The sequence below is a fragment of the Bison bison genome, unplaced genomic scaffold (genome assembly GCF_000754665.1).
Source record: "Bison bison bison isolate TAMUID 2011002044 unplaced genomic scaffold, Bison_UMD1.0 scf7180017864490, whole genome shotgun sequence".
In the NCBI taxonomy this organism is placed as follows: domain Eukaryota; kingdom Metazoa; phylum Chordata; class Mammalia; order Artiodactyla; family Bovidae; genus Bison; species Bison bison.
This window is the reverse complement of record NW_011495049.1, coordinates 10216955-10238183: the sequence shown is the minus strand read 5'-3', so window position 1 is coordinate 10238183 and position 21229 is coordinate 10216955. Positions and strand designations below refer to the sequence as shown.

Genomic DNA, 21229 nt, shown 5'->3' with positions numbered 1-21229 from the left:
GCATATAAGTTAAATAAGCAGGGTGACAGTATACAGCCTTGACATACTCCTTGTCCTATTTGGAACCAGTCTGTTGTTCCATGTCTAGTTCTAACTGTTTCTTCCTGACCTGCATATAGATTTCTCAAGAGACAGGTCAGGTGGTCTGGTATTCCCATCTCTTTCAGAATTTTCCACAGTTTATTGTGATCCATAGAGCCAAAGGCTTTGGCATAGTCAATAAAGAAGAAATAGATGTTTTTGTGGAACTCTCTTGCTTTTTCGATGATCCAACGGATGTTGCCAATTTGATTTCTGGTTCCTCTGCCTTTTGTAAAACCAGCTTGAGCATCTGGAAGTTCACAATTCACGCATTGCTGAAGCCTGGCTTGGAGAATTTTGAGCCTTACTTTACTATCGTGTGAGATGAGTGCAATTGTCCGGTAGTTTGAACATTCCTTTTGGCATTGCCTTTCTTTGGGATCGGAATGAAAACTGACCTTTTCCAGTCCTGTGGCCACTGCTGAGTTTTCCAAATTTGCTGGCATATTGGGTGTAGCACTTTCACAGCATCATCTTTCAGGACTTGAAATAGCTCAACTGGCATTCCATCACCTCCACTAGCTTTGTTCAGAGTGATGCTTCGTAAGGCCCACTTGACTTTGGACTCCAGGATGTCTGGTTCTAGGTGAGTGATCACACCATCACGGTTATCTGGGCCATGAAGATCTTTTTTGTACAGTTCTTCTGTGTATTTTTGCCACCTCTTCTTAATATCTTCTGTTTCTGCTAGGTCCATACCATTTCTGTCCTTTATGGAGCTCATCTTTGCATGAAATGTTCCCTTGGTATCTCTAATTTTCTTGAAGAGATCTCTAGTCTTTCCCATTCAATTGTTTTCCTCTAGTTCTTTGCAGTGATCACTGAGGACAGCTTTCTTCTCTCTCCTTGCTATCCTTTGGAACTCTGCATTCAAATGGGGTCTGCATTCAAATGCATTCTCCTTTGTCTTTTGCTTCTCTTCTTTTCTCAGCTATTTGTAAGGCATCCTCAGACAACCATTTTGCCTTTTTGCATTTCTTTTTCTTGGGGATGGTCTTGATCACTGCCTCCTGTACGATGTCATGAACCTCCGTCCACAGTTCTTCAGGCACTCTGTCTATCAGATCTAATCCCTTGAATCTATCTGTCACTTCCACTGTATAATCATAAGGGATGTGACTTAGGTCATACCTGAATGATCTAGTGGTTTTCCCTACTTTCTTCAATTTAAGTCTGAATTTTACAATAAGGAGTTCATGATCTGAGTCATGCTCCTGGTCTTCTCCTGATCTGTATAGAGCTTCTCCATCTTTGGCTGCAAAAAATATAATCAATCTGATTTTGGTGTTGGCCATCTGGTGATGTCCATGTGTAGAGTCATCCCTTGTGTTGTTGGAAGAGGGTGTTTGCCATGAGCAGTGCGTTCTCTTGGCAAAACTCAATTAACCTTTGCCCTGCTTCATTCCGTATTCCAAGGCCAAATTTGCCTGTTACTCCAGGTGTTTCCTGACTTCCTACTTTTGCATTCCAGTCCCCTATAATGAAAAGGACATCTTTTTTGGGTGTTACTTCTAGAAGGTCTTGTAGGTCTTCATAGAACCATTCAACTTCAGCTTCTTCAGCATTACTGGTTGGGGCACAGACTTGGATTACTGTGATACTGAATGGTTTGCCTTGGAAATGAACAGAGATCATTCTGTCGTTTTTGAGATTGCATCCAAGTACTGCATTTCGGACTCTTTTGTTGACCATGATAGCTACTCCATTTCTTCTAAGGGATTCCTGCCCTCAGTAGTAGATATAATGGTCATCTGAATTAAATGCACCCATTCCAGTCCATTTTAGTTTGCTGATTCTTAGAATGTCGACGATCACTCTTGCTATCTCCTATTTGACCATTTCCAATTTGCCTTGATTCATGGACCTAACATTCCAGGTTCCTATGCAATATTGCTCTTTACAGCATCGGACCTTGCTTCTATCACCAGTCACATCCGCAATTGGTATTGTTTTTGCTTTGGCTGCATCACTTCATTCTTTCTGGAGTTACTTCTCTACTGATCTCCAGTAGCATATTGGTTACCTACCAACCTGGGGAGTTCCTCTTTCAGTATCCTATCATTTTGCCTTTTCATACTGTTCATGCACTTCTCAAGGCGAGAATACTGAAGTGGTTTGCCATTCCCTTCTTCAGTGGACTACATTCTGTCAGACCTCTTCAACATGCCCACCCGTCTTGGGCGGCCCCACAGGGCATGGCTTAGTTTCATTGAATTAGACAAGGCTGTGGTCCCAGTGTGATTAGATTGACTAGTTTTCTGTGAGTATGGTTTCAGTGCGTCTGCCCTCTGATGCCCTCTTGCAACTGATTTGTAAATTTCACAGAGGATACAAAAGAATGAGGTAACAGTGGGCTTTCCTGGTGGCTCAGATGGTAAAGAATCTGCCTGCAATGCTGGAGACCTGGGTTTGATCCCTGGGTTGGGAAGATCCCCTGGAGAAGGGAATGGCAACCTACTCCAGTGTTCTTCCTTGGAGAATTCCATGGACAGAGGAACCTGGCAGGCTGCAGTCTAAGGGGTTGCAAAAAGTTGAATACGACTGAGCGAACTTCACTACAGTGGCTACTGCTAGGGTTCAAGAATGAAATGCAGAGAAGGGGTCCAGTTTCCCTGTTTTGCATGTGTCTCTCGATTTTTTTTTCCCTAGAACATATACTGTTTTTAGAATTAGGAAAAATGTTGAATTTTAGCATAATGCTAAAAAGTGGCAATTAATAGTTCAGGTTCTTGATTTAATTCTGTTGCCAGAATTCACATGCTCTGAATATAGGCAATTGTTTTGATTTTTTTTTTTCTGAAAATGAAGGTGTTTGGATCACAGTAAGTGATCAATAAAATGAAGATGTTGTTATTAACTTAAAGTCTAAGGAAAAAAACCTTTTGTGTTCATGTTTGTATGCAATACAGACTGCAACAACAGAAGGACAGTGCTATCAGCGTGTGAAATATTACCTGGATTTTACCTCTTTCTAGCCAAATTGCTGGTGAGATATGCTACCTCAGTTTTCTAAAGGCTTTATTTCTATTGCAAGTGTTTTATTATTTTCAAATAATTTTCATCATTGTGTTTCTTGTGCTAATAGAACTTATATATAAGTTCATTCAAATATGAATATGATACTCTTTCCCCATATATATGCATATATTTGTATGTGTGTGTATATATCCTACTGTGAACCAGGTATTATTCTAGTACTTGCTATCATTGACTCAAACAATGATTCATATGTTATTCATCCACTTAATTTTCCAAGAGACTGTAATTATCCAAAGATGAGAAGGTAGACAATACATAATAATACTAAATAACTGACCTGTAGTCAGAGAATGAAAAGAACTTTTAAAAAATAAAGAACTTGAAGCAGAAAGGTGAAGGAAAACAGGGGCAAAGGAAATCATTCCAACATTCCTAGTTTCTTATTCCTGAAGCCATGCTGACTACATGTGAATTTTATTTTGCCCTTGTTATTCTATGCCTTTACATTTTGGAACATCAGTAAATTTCAGTTTTTCATAAATAAAATGAGGCTTATTAACAATATCAGCAAAGTTTATCATAGGCATATTATGAAGATTAAATGATATAATACCCATAAAGCACTTAGTATAGTGTTTGGTACATAATCACGAAAATATTAATATTACTATACAATAATGAAATGTTCTAACATTGGCTGAATTATGTAATGATAGAATCAGAGGATATATGAACATTTAACCAAGCAAATAAATATATCAAATTGTTTATCAGGAAGCTATCTACAGACAGTGGCCTATCAAAGTAATTTATGTTTCTTCTAAGATTGTTTAATCTTTGGATAAATGACATAAATTCTGAAATGTTAGAGATTACCTGAAATTAGAGTATCCGGCAGCTATTCTATAAAGTGTTGCTTTCATGTGAAAATATTACTGTAAAAGATAAATATGAAATCATTCATTTTTTATAAAATTTAATCAAGATCTAAATCAGACTTGTAAAATATGACTTACATTCTGTAAATTAGATAGGTGTCTCGATTGCTTATTTTTAGCTGAAAAAAGACTAGTTTTAATTTTTGTGATTTCTTTCCTCCACGCACCAAATGGAGGAACATATATAGTCAGGTTCAGTGGCACAGTTTATAAACATGTTATTTAATGAAACAATTGACTACTTTAAACGTTCTAGCAATAAATAGTCGGGGCTGCCCTTAAAACAGTGAAATATATTACTTCAACTTTTGTGTGCTGGAGTTTGAAACTGTTATTTTACTGCTGTCTTAAATTATGACTTTTAAAAAGAAGATTCTAAATAAAACACAAAATTAGACTTTGAAAATTTTTTCTCTAATTTTAGCATTACATACCCTTTCTACCTGAAAAACATAATTAAATGAGTAATGTGATGATTGATAAAATGTCCTGGTGTTTCTTGAGTCACTATGCTTAATAAGTCATCAATATAGCCAATTGTTTTTCTACTAATTTTCCTTGGAGATTATGTTTCTATTGTGGCTGTGCAGCTTTACATTTAGAAACGAAATAATTCACAGTCTAAGGTCTAAAAAAGAAGGCAATGTGAATCTTCCACCATTGCATATGGCACTGGATTTCATCTTTGTAGCAGCTGATTGTTTTTGTAAAGTCACTGTGAGTTGCGTTCTTGACAAGGATTGATGGACTAAGTGTTATCATCATGATGTACTGCATTATTTATATACAGCAGCCAAATTCTATCTTTTAGTTTGTCCTTTGCTGTCAACTGAAGAACTATGATAGTCTCTGAAAGAACAACTCACTGGGTTTAGAATTTTTTCATAATTAGAAAAATATATGATTTTAGAGCATAACACACAATAAGCTATCTTATTTATGCATTAAAAAATCCAAAGCAGTCAGGTGTCACTCTTTTGTTGACCTCCATCACACCTGTCTGGTAACACAACAAACCTGGGTCAGGGTCTTCTTCCTGCCTGAGCACTAGCTATTGTCCTCTAACCAGATAACAAGGTTGGGTACCTGTTGCTGGTGTCAGTTCTTGACTCCAAGCCCAGCTGGGCCCTACTCCTTTCCCTCAGGCTTTTTCCTATGCTTTCCAGGCAGCAACCTTCTATTTACTGCAAGTACATATTACTTACGTTCTACTCTACTCAAGCCTATGATCCCATCATATTTTCAGCAGCCCTGCTACACAGAGAAGACACCAGAAAAACTCCCTCAATTTGCTTAAGCATCTGTAAACATATAGACATCCAGGTTGTATTATATCAGATCCCTCCTCGTGCCAAAGGTGATTCCTTCCGTATATATCTGAAGCCCATCCTTCACAGTGTTCCCTCATAGCTCAGTTGGTAAAGAATCCACCTGTAATGCAGGAGACCCCAGTTCAATTTCTGGTTCAGGAAGATACCCTGGAGAAGGGAAAGGCTACCCACTCCAGTATTCTGACCTGGAGAATTCCATGGACTGTATAGTCCATGGGGTCACAAAGAGTGAGACACAACTGAGTGATTTTCAAACCTTCTGAGCATTTCCTTCTCTACTGTCCCTTTAACTTCTGTTCTGATAGCTGCCTCCCATCAACGCCAAAACACTTATCAGGTTTCTGCCATTTTAAATATATTTCCAACTCTCTCCCACACAATTTTCATTTTGATAGCATTTTATTTGAATAAAATGATCAGACGCCAGTCTTTGCCATGGGGAGAATTCGGTGAATAAGTTGAAATGATTCCACACTTAAGAGAGTTTACAAGGTGTGCTGTGCTTAGTCACTCAGTCATGTCCAACTCTTTGTGACCCTATGGACTGTCTATGGGGATTCTCCAGGCAAGAATACTGGAGTGGGTTGCCATTTCCTTCTCCATTACAAGGTAGAAACATGTATCTACTTCTAGATCGTGTTTCCAGAAACACCTCTGAGAATTTGTGTTTGTATTTCCATGATTTAAAAGATAGACTTTATGCTAATTGCTCGATCTCTAAACTGAATCTTTCTCCACAGGTTCAAATCGATAAAATTATCTTCTCACTGAATATCTCCAAGTGAATGGCTATAGACATTTTTGTCCAAGCATTTCCAAAACAGAAATCTTCACTCCCCTTCATCACCATCACCACACTTGCTCCTTAGACCATGTTTTCTATCAAAATGAAAGGCAGAGTTTTTTGTTAAATTTTAATTTATGAGTTTCATCCTTAGTTCTTCTCTTTCTTTTCAGCCATCCCGTTGGCTCTATGAATGTCCTCTCTCCATATGTCTTTTGGGATCCACTTCTCTCCATTAGTACTCCAAGGCAAGTCAGCAGTCCCTCGTGCAAGACTAAAATTTGCCACTTCCTCACTGGTCTGTCACCCTCGGGCTTTTCCTCCTGTAATCCATTCTCCACATTGCTTCCAGGGTGAACTATCATGTCACCCTTCAGATTAGACCCCTAAATGGCTGTCCTTTATGCTCAGGAATGCCCAGACTCCTTAAGAAAGTAAAGTCGTCCAGTCGTGTCCGACTCTTTGCAACCCCGTGGACTGTAGCCGACCCTGTTCCTCCATCCATGGGATTTTCCAGGCAAGAATACTGGAGTGGGTTGCCATTTCCTTCTCCAGATCTTCCCGATTCAGGAACTGAACCTGGATTTCCTGCATTGTAGGCAGATGCTTTACCATCTGAGCAACCAGGGAAATCTCAGACTCCTTAGGAGTGTCTTAAAGACACTGCACACCCTGGGCAACTCCTGTTCTTCAGTCTTGCCTCTGCATTTCTGTTCTCTCTCTTCTGTCTAGCTAAAATGAGTTTCATCCTGTTTCTTAAGCAGGGCTCTGGCTCTGCTCCCTACATTTGCACATGTGTTCCCCTCTGCAGGGGATCTCTGGGCCATCCCTTTGCCTGGCTGCTTTCCATTAATCCTCTTGTTTTGAATTGAAGATCACTTGCCCTGGGAGAGCTTCCTAACTCACAGGGCAGAGTTTGATGCAGCTCTTTCATGATCCTTTGGCACCAGGAGTTTCCCTTCTCATAGACCTAACATGCTCTGATAACCACCTGTCAACTTATCTATGTCTTTTGTTAGACTCTATAAAGAGCAGGTGATTGTCTATCAGGGGTCCCATAATATGTGCAGCAATTATCTCTCAATGTCATGTAAATGGGCTTCAGTTAATATTAACTTGATGAATATTCTTCACAGGTAGAAATAATATAGTCAAAAAATACTTGGGAATTCCATGATATGGTTGAATTAGCTGGTGATTTATAAAGTTCCAGCTAATTATTCTATGGAAATTCAATATATGTTAGTAGTAAGTAGTATCTGTTCTGCTCTCCCTAACATGCTGTGTGCCTTTATTTTCAATTTGCTGATTCTGACTTCCTGCAGGTATTTTTTTTCATAACTCATTCTGAACTACCAAGAAAGCTAGTCTAATAAATTCTCTTCTCTTTTGCCTTCCTCTCAGTTGAAAACAGGAAATACAAACTTTCTTCCTTCCTCCTTTCTTTCCTTCCTCACATTCTTTTATTTGTGTTCCTTCTTTAATAAGTTGAAAAGTTTGGATGAGCTTTAGGAAATGTAGAAGTCTATTTTCCAACCCCAGTGATTCTGACTTAATTGGACTGGGCATCAGGAATTTTAAAAACTCCCCTGTGATTCTAATATTCAGCAAAGTTTGAGAACCACTGGGTTAGATCATCTCTAATGTCCCTTTCAATTCTAAAAACTCTAGATTTTGTTATTTTAAGGGACTCTCTAGAGTGTTTTAAAATACAAAATATGCCAAAAGCCTTTTTCAAAATGTAGAGCCCAAAATATTTTTATATTTTCATGCAATTAGCCTTGATTGAAGCTGTGTGGTAAAGGATGTAAAATTCAAATAGTCAACACTCAAAATTATTGCTGATTTCCATCTAACTATCTTCAGTACTATATTTCTCTCACATTTAAAAAGTTATCTAAGAAGAAAAAACTATCTTTAAAAATAGTGGGATAAACCACTGGCTAACAGCTAAGAAGGACTTCCCCTGCCTGCAATGCAGGAGACGTGGGTTCAGTCCTTGGGTTGGGAAGATCCCCTGGAGAAAGAAATGACAATCCACTCTGATATTCTTGCCTGGGAAATCCCATGGACAGAGGAGCCTAGGGGCCTATGCCACAAGTCCAGGGGGGTGCAGTGTCAGACAGGACTTAGAGACTAAACACCAAAAACAACTAAGAAACATCCTGCTTTAAATTAGCTTTAGTGTAGCCCTGAGTGAGTCTACAAAGTTTCCTTGTTCTTTCATTAGATTTGTGTCTTCCGTAGCTGCATGTGGTCATTTGGGAGTCCTGTGGACATCAAGGTGTTAATTTTTCTTTTATTACAAGTGCGTTACATGATTTTTCCAGTGAAATGACAGATCCTCTCAACACGAATATTCTTATTTTTTTTTAATCTTATTTCTTTCTCTTCCAAATTGCAGGATGGTCTGAAACATCAACTAAAATTTGTTTTTAAAGCACAAGTGAAGCTAGCAATCACATCAAACCTTTTGAACTGTGTTTTGTTTTGTTTTTTAAACTGTCCACATTCTTTAAGCTTTAGCTTGCAAAGAAAGACTTTAAAATAAAAGTCTATGCATCAAATTCATTAGAGCATGGAACAAATGAAATTGCAGTATTCAGCATAAATGGTCTCTCAAGAGACACCAAAGTAAATTCAGTCCTACTGTTGATTCAGAAGTGACATTTATTTTGTTCTGTACGATTTCACTGGCAGTAAGTCATAAGGGTGCTAACATTTGTGAGTTTTACCAGGTTGACTATGCAAATTCTCCTGAACTTTATCTCATTTTAACTAGAGTTATTGCTCACTTGTGTATGAGAAGTGGCTCATTTTGCCAAGTACTCTGTCTACAGGTTGGTTCAAATTCTAACTTGTGCAGTTGAAGACAAAGCTTTTGTTTTCTTTCAGGTTTAAATGAAGTGATAGTATAGCTGCCAAGTTCAGTGGAGAGCAATCAACGGAAGATGAGGTTGTCCTGGTTGTAGAACATGAATTTAAATGTTCTCTTGTATCTCACTGTGGTTCTGATTTGCATTTCTCCGGTGATTAGGGATGTTGAGCATCTTTTCAAGTGCCTGTTGACCTTCTGCATGTCTTTTTTTGGTAAAATGTCTACTCAGGTCCCTGTCTGTTTTTTAATCAGGTTGTTTGTTTTTTGGTTTTGATATTAAGTTGTATGAGTTCTTTATGTATTTAGGGTATCAACTCCTTATCAGATATATCATTTGTAAATACCTTCTCCCATTCAGTAGGTTGGCCTTTTCATTTTGTTGATGGTTTCCTTTGCTGTGCAGAAGCTTTTTACACGGATGTAGTCCCATTTGTTTATTTGTGTTTTTGTCGCCCTTGCCTAAGGAGACATAACCCCCAAAATTGTGCTAAGAATGGTGTCAAAGGGCCTAGAGCCTATTTTATTCTTGGGGTTTTATAGTTCCAGGTCTTGCATTTAAATCTTTAATCCATTTTAAATTTATTTTTTATGTATAGTGTAAGGAAGTAGTCATTTCATTATTTTCTAGGTAGCTGTCCAGTTTTCCCAACACTGTTTATTGAAGAGACTGTTTTTCCCCCAGTGAATATCCTTGCCTCCTTTGTCATAGATTAATTGATCATGTAAACTTGGACCTAGAGGGTATTAAGCTAAGTGAAATAAGTCAAACAGAGCATACAAATATAATATGATTTCACTAAAATGTAGATCTAAAGACTGGAACAAATGAACAAGGGGAATTCCTTGGTGGTCTAGTGATTAGGACTCTGAGCTATCACTACTAAGGTTGGGGTTCAATCGCTGCTCAGGGAACTAAAATCCCACAATTCCCATAGTACAGACAAAGAAACAAAAACAAGTGAATAAATAGAACAGAAACAGAAACTGGTGGTTGCCAGAGGGGAGAGGGTTGGAAGATGGGTGAAAAGTGTGAAGGGGATTAAGAGGTACAAACTTCTAGCTATAAAATAAAAGAGTCACAGGGAAGTAATATTACAGTACTGGGAATATAGTCAGTAACATTATAATAACTCTGTGTGGGGACATGTGGTCACTAGACTTGTTGTGGTGGTCATTTTGTAGTGTATGAAAATACTAAATCACCATGTTTGTTGTTCACTTGAAACTATATAATATTATTTGTCAATTATAATTCCATTAAAAAAGATCCAAAGTAAAACAAAATATAGTCTCCATTTACTTAACCACATATAAATATGTACTGTGACAGTTTTTACATTTAGTTTGCAGAGATGTTGAAGAAATTAATATTAATATCTTGTGTTAGTATAGCTATATGCTTTAGAGATATGTTACTACTTTTTTATTTTTCATATTGCATCTGTATACAAATTTTCTTTCAGAAATGAGAGGGCAGGGATGAAGGTACAGATATATTGTAGGTGGCTTCTTGGATTGCTAAAGGAGCCAAGGAAATGGAGATGCATGCATTCATCCAAATAAATTATTCATATATTTACAACATTATGTTAACACAGTACTGTGTACCTATATTAATATCTAAAAAATTGAAATACAATAATATATTTTCAGTAGATGTTTGATAATATAGTAAGAGTAGGCTTAGAAGAAATGTCCTTGATTATCCTAAGGACAGAGAATCAAATGTGGGGCGTTAGTTATAACTCCGTTCCTGCTAAAACTCTGTTGCTGACAAAAACCACTTAGTGACACTTTACCACTGTATTCTGGACACTCTGGCCTCCTTCGTATTGCTTGAATTCATCACTCTCTTGCCTATCACTCAGGCCACACATTTGCTATCCCCTCTGCTTAGAAGACTCTTAGGTTTTAACATGACTGGCTAATGTTCAGCTTCAGCTCAAGAGGCACCCGTAACTAGTTACATTCACTGCCTTTCTCATCAGGTTGTCCTCCTCTTACCTTTCCCCCACCCCAGCATGGTTTTTGTTACAGTGGACAATACCTTGCTTATTTGTCAGTTTCTTATGTGCATCCCCTCCACTATACTATGAATTTCAGGAGTGCAGGATTCATATGTGTCTTCATCTAGGCAACATTCCCAGTGTCTAATGTTTGGTTCCTGGAGTATCAATACATGATAACTGAGTTGGGGTTCTCTGATTTGTAAACTGGAGATAAGCAGTAATATGTAAAGAAAACTCAGTGCATAAACCATCAGATAGTTACATATCAATGAGGCAAATTGGCTGTTCTGTCCACCTAATTCCCAGGTTAGTGCTAACATAGAATTTTCTCCTTTTCCCTACATCACAAGTTGCATGGCTGTATACTGAGCCCACAGAAAAACACAACCACAGTCATAATGGTACAAATTATAGTGTTTTTTTTTTTTCTTCTTTTCTGCACTGTCTTCTGCAGTGCTGGATTTTATAGATTCATACACACTTTGTGATTTTGGCTAAAAGATCAGGCAATTGATAATAAAGTGAAATAAGACATCCCTAAATCATTTTGAACAGGAGGTGACTGGCAACAGGTGGTGGGTCAGTGAGAAGAATGAGGAGGACACAGAGCACAGTCAGGATGGTCCCAGTCCAAACAGAACTCTGGAGAGTGGGGGGAGAGAGCAGGCAAATGGGAAGTTAAATTTAGCCTGCAATGATTTCTTGCCCCTGGAGAAAATAATTGCTGCATTCGATTGCCAAAAGGAAAATCGGCATCAGCTTAATTTGCCTGAGTCTGCCATAAACTGCAGATGGAATCGTAAAACATAGTTAGATTCAAATTAAACACATCTGTCCTAATCTAAAGCAGGTGAGGCCAGCCAGCCACGAAGCATCAAGGTGTAACACTGCACACAGATTACAATCTGCAGAGGTATATTTTAGGAACCTGCTGACAGTGAAATAAAGAACCATGAAGGCGTGTATTGTCCTGTTTTCCATTCCTGAGCCTGTCTTCTTGTACCAGTTGCCATCTTAGTTTTAAAAGACTCTACCAACGCGTCCACTGGGAGGCAAAGAGACAACAAAGCACTGACTTGAAATCCAGAAGTCAGTTGCATTTTAATCAGGATTCTTAAGCTGATGCTTTTTCAGATTAATTGAAATGACAGAGAATCAGAAGTCCCTGAAGTACAGTTGAATTAGACTTGAAATTTTAGCCAGAAAGGGTTGGTTTCTACTTAAGGTATCAGCCTTAAAATTAAAAGACGCTTACTCCTTGGAGGGAAAGCTATGACCAACCTAGACAGCAGAGACATTAAAAAGCAGAGACATTACTTTGCCAACAAAAGTCCGTCTAGTCAAGGCTATGGTTTATCCAGTAGTCATATATGGATGTGAGAGTTGGACTATAAAGAAAGCTGAGTGCTGAAGAATTGATGCTTTTGAACTGTGGTGTTGGAGAAGACTCTTGAGAGTCCCTCGGACTGCAAGGAGATCCAACCAGTCCATCCTAAAGGAAATCAGTCCTGAATATTCATTGGAAGGACTGATGTTGAAGCTGAAGCTCCAGTACTTTGGCCATCTGATGCAAAGAGCTGACTCATTTGAAAAGACCCTGATGCTGGGAAAGATTGAAGGCGGGAGGAGAAGGGTACTACAGAGGATGAGATGGTTGGATGGCATCACCAACTCAATGGACATGAGTTTGAGCTCCTGGAGTGATGGACAGGGAGGCCTGGCATGCTGCAGTCCATGGGATCGCAGAGTCATACATGACTGAGCAACTGAACTCAACTGAAGGTATCAGCCTACTGAGATAGCGGGTGTAGATAAAAGAAAGAAAGCTAAGATACCTTGGTTTTGACCAAAGTAACTATGTAACTTATCCAAACCAGGACAGCTTTGAGGGTGAAAGAGGACTTTGGTACACATGAAGGTGCATGGCTCCAATATCCTTTCAAGAAAGAACAAGCTGTTTGGCTGCAAAGAATGAATGCACTTAACTTCCACCGACTTTCTTTGGTAGCACTTTCTTCATGATCCCATTAGAGCCTTAGAGCCCTGCTCTGCCTGGGCCTCCTCCTGCCAAAAACTGAGCAAGTGTCTGGTCATTTCTGCCTTTGGGGGATTCCTCTAAAGTATAATCTTTGCTCTGGAGCTCCCAGGTAGATTAGCTAAGACTTTGTCAATTCTGCATTATAGACTGAGACTCCTAGGCTCAGTCTTCCTTCAGTGACCTCCCTGCTCCCCATCACCACCCATTTCTTTTCACAGGTGTCAGATCTGCATCACAAAGCTTTCCCAGCCCTTTTCTGCTTCTTCCTCATTTTTTCTTGGGTGTTACTTCTTAATAAACTTGCTATACTCTTTGTCTTCATGGAGAACCCAGCTGACACAAGGGTGCTGTTAATAATTAGGTGTGGGGAAACAAGTACATAGCATATCCTCTAATCACCCTAGGAGAAGGCAATGGCACCCCACTCCAGCACTCTTACCTGGAAAATCCCATGGATGGAGGAGCCTGGTAGGCTTCAGTCCATGGGGTTGTGAAGAATCGGACATGACTGAGGGACTTCGATTTCACTTTTCACTTCCATGCATTGAAGAAGGAAATGGCAACCCACTCCTGTGTTCTTGCCTGGAGAATCCCAGGGACAGAGGAGCCTGGTAGGCTGCCGTCTATGGGGTTGCACAGAGTCGGACACGACTGAAGTGATTTAGCAGCAGCAGCTATCACCCTAATTGTGTTTGGATTCTGTTGTGCCCATCTAAACTTTCTTTTTTTTTTTTTTTTGCTGACATTATCCATCTATCACAGCTACATGTGAGGGCCTTTAATTAATCTCAGGCAGTCCTTAACATATTAGACCCTAAGTGAATAGACTGGATATACATACTGTTGTGGAAGAGGCCTATCACTATTTTTTTCCTCTTTCTCTCTCGAAGAATCTTCCCTCTTTATTCTCATTTATTTGTTAGTGTGCCCAAGGACTTCTCTTCCCCTCTCCTTTCCCCTTTGCTCTGCTCCCCTCCCCTCCCTTTAATGACTCTCACTGGATTCTAGTATTCACATCCATACTTAACAATCCATGTTTTATCAAACGCTGTCCGATTTCATATCTGATCGTTCAATACCTTTATAGGACCTCTGCAGACTTCTTAAACACAATAATTCCTTTAACAATGAATCCATTATATTTCCTTATGAAAGATGGCCTTACAGTTGTACAGGCAAGAGCTCTGGAAATCAGTCCAGATTTTTTGCTCTCCCTCAACCCACGCATCAGTTTGGTCACAATGTCCTCTTAGTTCTACTGGCACAATTTGGTCAAATCTATTACCTCTTTTCTATGTTTCAGAAAGACACTGAGTAGATATCAATAATGGTGATAAAATACGGGTTTTTACAATATTAACATCTTAGAAATAAGTAATAAGCAGAAAGAACAAGAAGTACAAAAGAGAAAACAGGTCAGCTGAAGAGCAGCTGGCATCTACGAGCTATGAGAGGTAAACAGACCATCCTGTCTCACTGTGACCACAGAAGCATCATATGACTGGCAGACACGCCAGTAGAAAATCAACTAGATTAAGTATTATCACTTAGAAAAGGCAGCACAAGTACTAAGAAAGGTTTCTTAGGACAACAAAGCTCTGTGTGATGGGGGGTCAACCAAAGGGACCCGACGACGTGGTCTCATGCGACTCTGGGTGAGCTCACATAAAGGAAACTGGCTGTAGGAGTGAGAGGGATGAGAATGAGGGATCTGGGTTTTGGGTAAATGTATAAATATAGCCTGTATTCTTGTGAGCCTGTAGGACACTGTTCATGCCTTGCCTTTCTCCTGTGGAGATCACGCTTGTCAGTGTAAATAAATCAATATAAACATCCACAATGTTCCTTGATTTGTTGACATTGCTGCAACAACAGATCCTCGTCTGGGGAATGTAGAACTTCTCTTTCGTAGTATTCACAGTGCACAGAAATATGACTGACGTCTTATCAAAAAAAAAGCTTCGGTGTTAATACTCATCTTTATGCAATGTACAGAGTGAGCAGATGGCAGTGTTGTTAGTCTGACTGTACAAAGCTGTGCTTCTTTGCTCACACTGAAGAAAGACAAGCAGGATCACACTTTTAAACTAGTAATTTACTTTCTAGACAATCTCCCCTTGTTTCTAATGGGGGAGGTAGTAATTTGGGGGGACTATCATTTCCTGTCTTATTAGCTAGCATTTATTAACTGGATTGGGTTTAAATGACGCTTACATTGCTTTCCTTGTCCCTGGCTACCTCTAAAGAGAGTTAAGGAAGTTGTCATTTTTTATGGGACTACCTCAGAAGATTCATGCTTAGTCCCCCATCTGATTCAACACAATGTTGCCTAAGTCAGCATTCCATAACACCAATGTGATCATATACTTGCTCATATGTAAAGTCCTTTTATGATTTTTCAGTGCCGACAGAAAACCTTCAGAATTTGGGGTACAGCATACAAGGCATTTATCTAGATGACCATGCTAACGTTTCTTTCTACTCATTTCTTTCTATTCATCATACTCTTCTGTGCTTTAATTATAGTAGCCTATTTGAAGTTCCTAGGATGCGTAGTGATCTCTTTCCTTCATATATGTTATTTTCTTTTCCTGGGATGTTAAGCATGTACCTTCTTTTCTTCTGCATCACTGAACAGCACCGGATCCATTTAGAAGTCTCCTGTGATCCTATGATTTGGATCATGTATACTAATCATAGTTCTTATTACCATGTGCTTTAATTGTTTCTATCTTTTTCATCTCCTGTAGTGGGATCTGTACTTGTTGATCATAAGGACTCTTTATATATGTCTCTTATGTTACCACTTGGTGCCTATCATTAAATAGGTACTCAAAGAATAGATAGTTGGATGGACAAATGGAGGAATAGTTGAATGGCTCACTAGCTAGATACATAAAGAGATAAATAAATAATCTATTGAAATATCTTTACCATTCATCACTTTCAAATGCACTTGATAGATAATGCTGCCAGAATAGTCTTCTTAAAATATATCTGACCATGTTAAAGCTCTAAAATACATATTAAAAACATTTGTTGTCTCCTCAACTGATAATTGGTGATGTCACTTTTTAATCTCCCCTGACCTGACATATTTATACTTTTTCAGTCATTACCAAGCAAATACTCCAGGGTTCAGCCATGCTAAATTCTATGGTAATCCCAAAGCATATTCTTTCATTTATTAACTTATTTCAGGACTCTTTTTCTAATACCTTATCCAGTGCCAATGTAGTATTTTAGTCTATCATGTTAGTATAGCTAATGACCTGCTTTATAAATTTCACAAATATCTTAACCTCCATTTTCCTTTTTTGTAAAGTTTTAGAGCAGTTAGTCTGGAGAAAAGATGAAATCATTCATGAGAAAACTTCTGTAGGGGAATAAAGTTCTTCGAAATACCAAGTACTAAGGAAGTTGGGGCCCCGCTGCTTTTTTTTTTTTTTTTTTAATTTTTAAAAGCTTCATTCCCCTTTATTCCAGGAGATGGCACCTTTACCTATAAAGCTCCTTTAGAAGTTGTATGGGCTTTTCTGAATCTGATTCACATGCTCTTTGCAAAGCCACACCCGTGATTCTCTGAAGCCTGTTTATCACTCCATACCTAATCAGCACTACTGTGGATCTGTCAGGCTGCTCAGGGATAATATCCTTAAGATTTCTAGAATCTCTTTCTATTTAGCTGAGAGATTCTTTCAGGCTGCACCTGAGTTACATGAAATGTTTTCACAAAGGTCTTGTAGCTACAGCCTTCATTTGATATTTATGCTGAAGCCATGTCTTTCTGACAAAGCTCTGGATTTGATCTTCCACTGGTTTGAGAAGCTGGGGTTGAGAAATTGTTTTGTTTTCTATCATAAGTCCTGGTGCCTCCCTATTCCTTTACTTTCAAACTCATCCGTTCTTTATTTAGCATGTCTCTTTCTTATCATACCTTATAAAATACAGTTATTAAATCAAGTGACACTTTTACATTCTGCCTACAAACGCCATTACTCATATACAGAAGTTTATTAGGTACATTTTCTTTCACCAGAGTTTCCTCAGGTGATAGTCTTACCAACTGCATCTCTATATAGCACAGAGAACCCATTTTTCTAGCCTCCTGTGGCCATTCTTTCAGTGCTTTTCCAGATTCCATCCACTACCTGTGTTAAAGCCATGCCACGTGTTTTTGGTTTTGGTTACTGCACAGGTTATTTCTCTTTCCTTGCATATTTCCTCTCAGTTCTCTTGAGCAGGCTAGGCTGAATTTACTCTCAGGGCTATGGCAGAGTTCCAAGAAAAGAAGCAGAATGATTAAAATGTTTTATCAAATATCAACTGACTTTAAGTCTCTTAACACCCTACTGGCTAAAGCAAGTCACATGGATAAGCCCAGACTCTAGACATCAAGAAATAAGCACCCCCTTTACTGAGAGAACTTGCAAAGTTATCAAGCAAAATGTGCGGATATAGATAGGTTATTTATAGGAGTAATTAGCAGACCGGTCAACTGCAGACATTTTGGTTAATCTTTAACAAACTAGAAAATCTTTCATTTATACATAATGAAAGAATTCCAAAGTACATTACTTGCTTTTAGTATGCAACCTAGTATGCAATGTTTGAATTGAAAATTTTAATTTTAACCTTGTGACAGACCATTTCTTTTAGAAGCACATGGTTTCAAATGGGTCTTGCCTACCTTATCTGTAAATCTATATAAAGTATTGTGATGTTACCAAAGGAAGATGAGTGGGAGTTATAAAATAATACAGTTTAGTGTCTAAGGCAAAAACAGTCAATATCTGTTTTTTTATTTCTCAGGTGATATTTGTGATCCCAATCCTTGTGAAAATGGAGGTATCTGCTTGCCAGGATTGTCTGATGGTTCCTTTTCCTGCAAGTGTCCAGATGGCTTCACAGGTCCCAACTGTTCTAGTGTTGTGGAGGTTGGTAAGTGCAAGATTTAAGCATTTCAATAGCTATCATCGTTGTTTTCATGAATGACTGACACATTTGGAGATCAGTGTGTTATGGGTGCTCTGTATAAGATTGCTGTGTGTTGCTAATTAGTGTAATCTTCTGTTGGTCTCTCAATTTTAACATTTTTATTTAATAAATTATATTATTATTTGTAGTGCTCACAAATAATTTAAAAATATGACTTAGTGATTAACATTATAATTTAAAAGCACTGTAAGTACTACTTGAATATAATAAATTTCTTATCTTTCTAATATTAATATACATTTAAATTTTATTTTCACTGGAAAGTAATTCCCAAGTCAATTTAGTCAAGTTAAATAGTCACTGTAAATAAAATAGAACTTATTTTAGTGCCTGAAAATATTCATCAACATTTTATAGCTGTTTTAATCGTTATTTTTCTAAGACTATAAATATATGATGAAAGAAAAATTATTCCAGCTGGATTGTTCTTCAGAGTTTCAAAAACATGCTTGGTAAATATCAGTCAGTGATCACATTTCAAAATGTTTTCATGTGTGAAGTACTTCACTGGCATATATCATTATGGATTCAGGATAGCTTCCATAATTTCAAAATTACTCCCCACTGAGAAGGTAATGGTACTTTAAATAATTTAGCACTATGTAAATTTATATAGATATTTTTTCTTCTGATTAAAAGTAATATCATGGTTACATTTGAAAAAAAAAATTGTCTTTTTCATGTCAATACTAAGAATAAAAAAGTAGACTGTATCTGTTCAATATAGGAAAACTAAATTATGTACTGGATTAAAGCTCAGTCAACCAGCATAAACTTTGAAACTCAGAAGTTTTCATAGCATTTTAAAAATAGTTTTGAAGAAGAGAAGTAATTGTGTCTATAGTAAGGGATCAGTGTGTTTACTCATCATTGTATCTAACGCACCTATAGTTAATGTGCAATGGGAACCCAATAACTGTTGGTTGAATGAATGAAAGAATAATTAAATAAAACCACTAACCAGCCATTTTTGGCTACTACCTATTGCATTTTAGTGTGCTTTACTTTTTAAAGTACAAGTGTATCTCACTTGTATTTTTTATGTTACATTGATAAGAATGTAGTATATTTGAAAAAGTTAATTATGTTATTGCTAACAGATACTATGCTCATTTGATTCATTTCAAAGACAATTCTCTTTTAAAGCTTTTATTAACTTGCTACTAGTTTAGGGGATTTGATGCAGTGTTATAGGAATACAAATTTTAACTACTTTGACAAGTCTCCAAGTATGTACAGTGAATTTCAGGGTTTAATATGAGGAATCTTTCCTCACAAAAGTCTATATCTCTGAGAATAGAGTCATAAGTATTCCTAAAAAATATATGAATAGACTTAAAATTTAGTGTTATATTTTGAGTCCACTGACCCCAAATCAGCAGTGCCTTAGATTTGTAGTATATAATGTTTTGGCTGCTGCTTTATAAAAGTCAAATCTGGAATCGAAGAGGCAAATGTGTTTTAATAATTAAGAAGCCAGTTGTTCAGTTACTAAACCGTGTCTGACTCTGCAGTCCCATTGACAGCAGCATGCCAAACTTCCCTGCCTTTCAGTATCTATGGGAGTTTGCTCAAACTCATGTCCATTGAGTCAATGATGTCATCCAACCATCTCATCCTCTGTCACCCCCTTCTCCTTTTGCCCTCAACCTTTCCCAGCATCAGGATCTTTTCCAGTGGGTTGGCTCTTTGCATCAAGTGGCCGAAGTATTGAAGCTTCAGTTTCAGCATCAGTACTTCCAGTGAATATCCCAGGTTGATTTCCTCTAGTATTAATTGGTTTGCTCTCCTTGCTGTGCAAGGAATTCTCAAGAGTCTTCTCCAGCACCACAATTTGAAGGTATCAGTTCTTCAGTTCTCAGCCTTCTTTATGGTCCAACTCTCACATTTGTGCATGACACTGGACAACCAGAGCTTTGACTATATGGATATGTATCTTTATAGAATTTTGAAATAAATACTTGAATACTTTGGGCCATATTTTTAAACAACATTTGTCATTTTATCAGAATGATACTATAGGCTGCTGCTGCTGCTAAGTCGCTTCAGTTGTGTCTAACTCTGTGTGACCCCATAGATGACAGCCCATCAGGCTCCCCTGTCCCTGGGATTCTCCAGGCAAGAACACTGGAGTGGGTTGCCATTTCCTTCTCCAGTGCATGAAAGTGAAAAGTGAAAGTGAAGTCATTCAGTCGTGTCTGACTCCTAGCGACCCCATGGACTGCAGCCTACCAGGCTCCTCCGTCCATAGGATTTTCCAGGCAAGAGTATTGGAGTGGGGTGCCATTGCCTTCTCCAATACTATAGGCTACAGTAGTTTAAAAACTAAACATATTACCATATTCCTCATAGTTCAATGAGACTTTTAAAAAATCAAATGCTTATATAATTAAAATTTACTTAGATTCATTATTCTCTGTTACTAAAGCGCCTAATATTTCTTTTGTATGTCTATGTACTCAGCCTTTCAGTTGTGTCCAGCTCTTTGCAACCCTGGGGATTGTAGCCTGCCAAGCTCCTTTGTCCGTTGAGTTTTCCCAGCAACAAGCCTGAAGTGGGTTGTCATTCCTATTCCAGGTGATCTTTCCAACCCAGGGATCGAACTCGTGTCTCTTGCAGCTCCTGCATTGCAGGCGGATTCTGTACCACTGTGCTATTCGGGAAGCCCCCACATTTCTTCCACCTCTTTCTTAACTCTTGCGTATAATCAGGGAATACTAAGTATGTATTGAATAAAAATAGTTAATAGGAATATCTTTAATATCCAGCCTACCTTATTTTATTCATGACTTTAAAACTAATTATTGGGTTTTCTTTGTGGCTCAGTGGTAAAGAATCCTCCTGCCAATGCAGGAGACACGGGTTTGGTCCCTAGGTTGTGAAGGTCCCTCAGAGAAGGAAATGGCAACTCACTCCAGTATTCTTGCCTGGAAAATCCAAAGGGCAGTGGAAGCTGGTGGGCTACAGCCCATAAAGTTGCAAAGAGCTGACACGACCAAACAACTAAACAGCAACAACTGCTACAAAATATATGAACATTAGATCATTAAAGACCACCTTGCCTTTTTAATTTAAAAAGTCTACTACTTCTCTGGAACATTTTTGGCCCATTACTGTTGTTTCCCTGCTGTTGGGTAGTGCTGATGCAGAAGAATAGAGTGTACTAGGATTTTGTCCAAAAAAAAAAAAAAAA

General features: G+C 38.2%; 1 protein-coding gene across 2 annotated transcripts in view; it reads left to right on the top strand.

Moving 5' to 3' along the window:
- The window catches only part of EDIL3 (EGF-like repeats and discoidin I-like domains 3), a 486664-nt gene that overhangs the window by 114484 nt on the left and 350951 nt on the right, over positions 1 to 21229 (top strand). For both annotated transcript variants that reach the window (XM_010863387.1, XM_010863386.1), the window contains exon 2: positions 17851 to 17979. In XM_010863387.1, coding sequence (XP_010861689.1) covers positions 17851 to 17979 — 129 coding nt within the window. The remainder of the gene's footprint in view (positions 1 to 17850; positions 17980 to 21229) is intronic.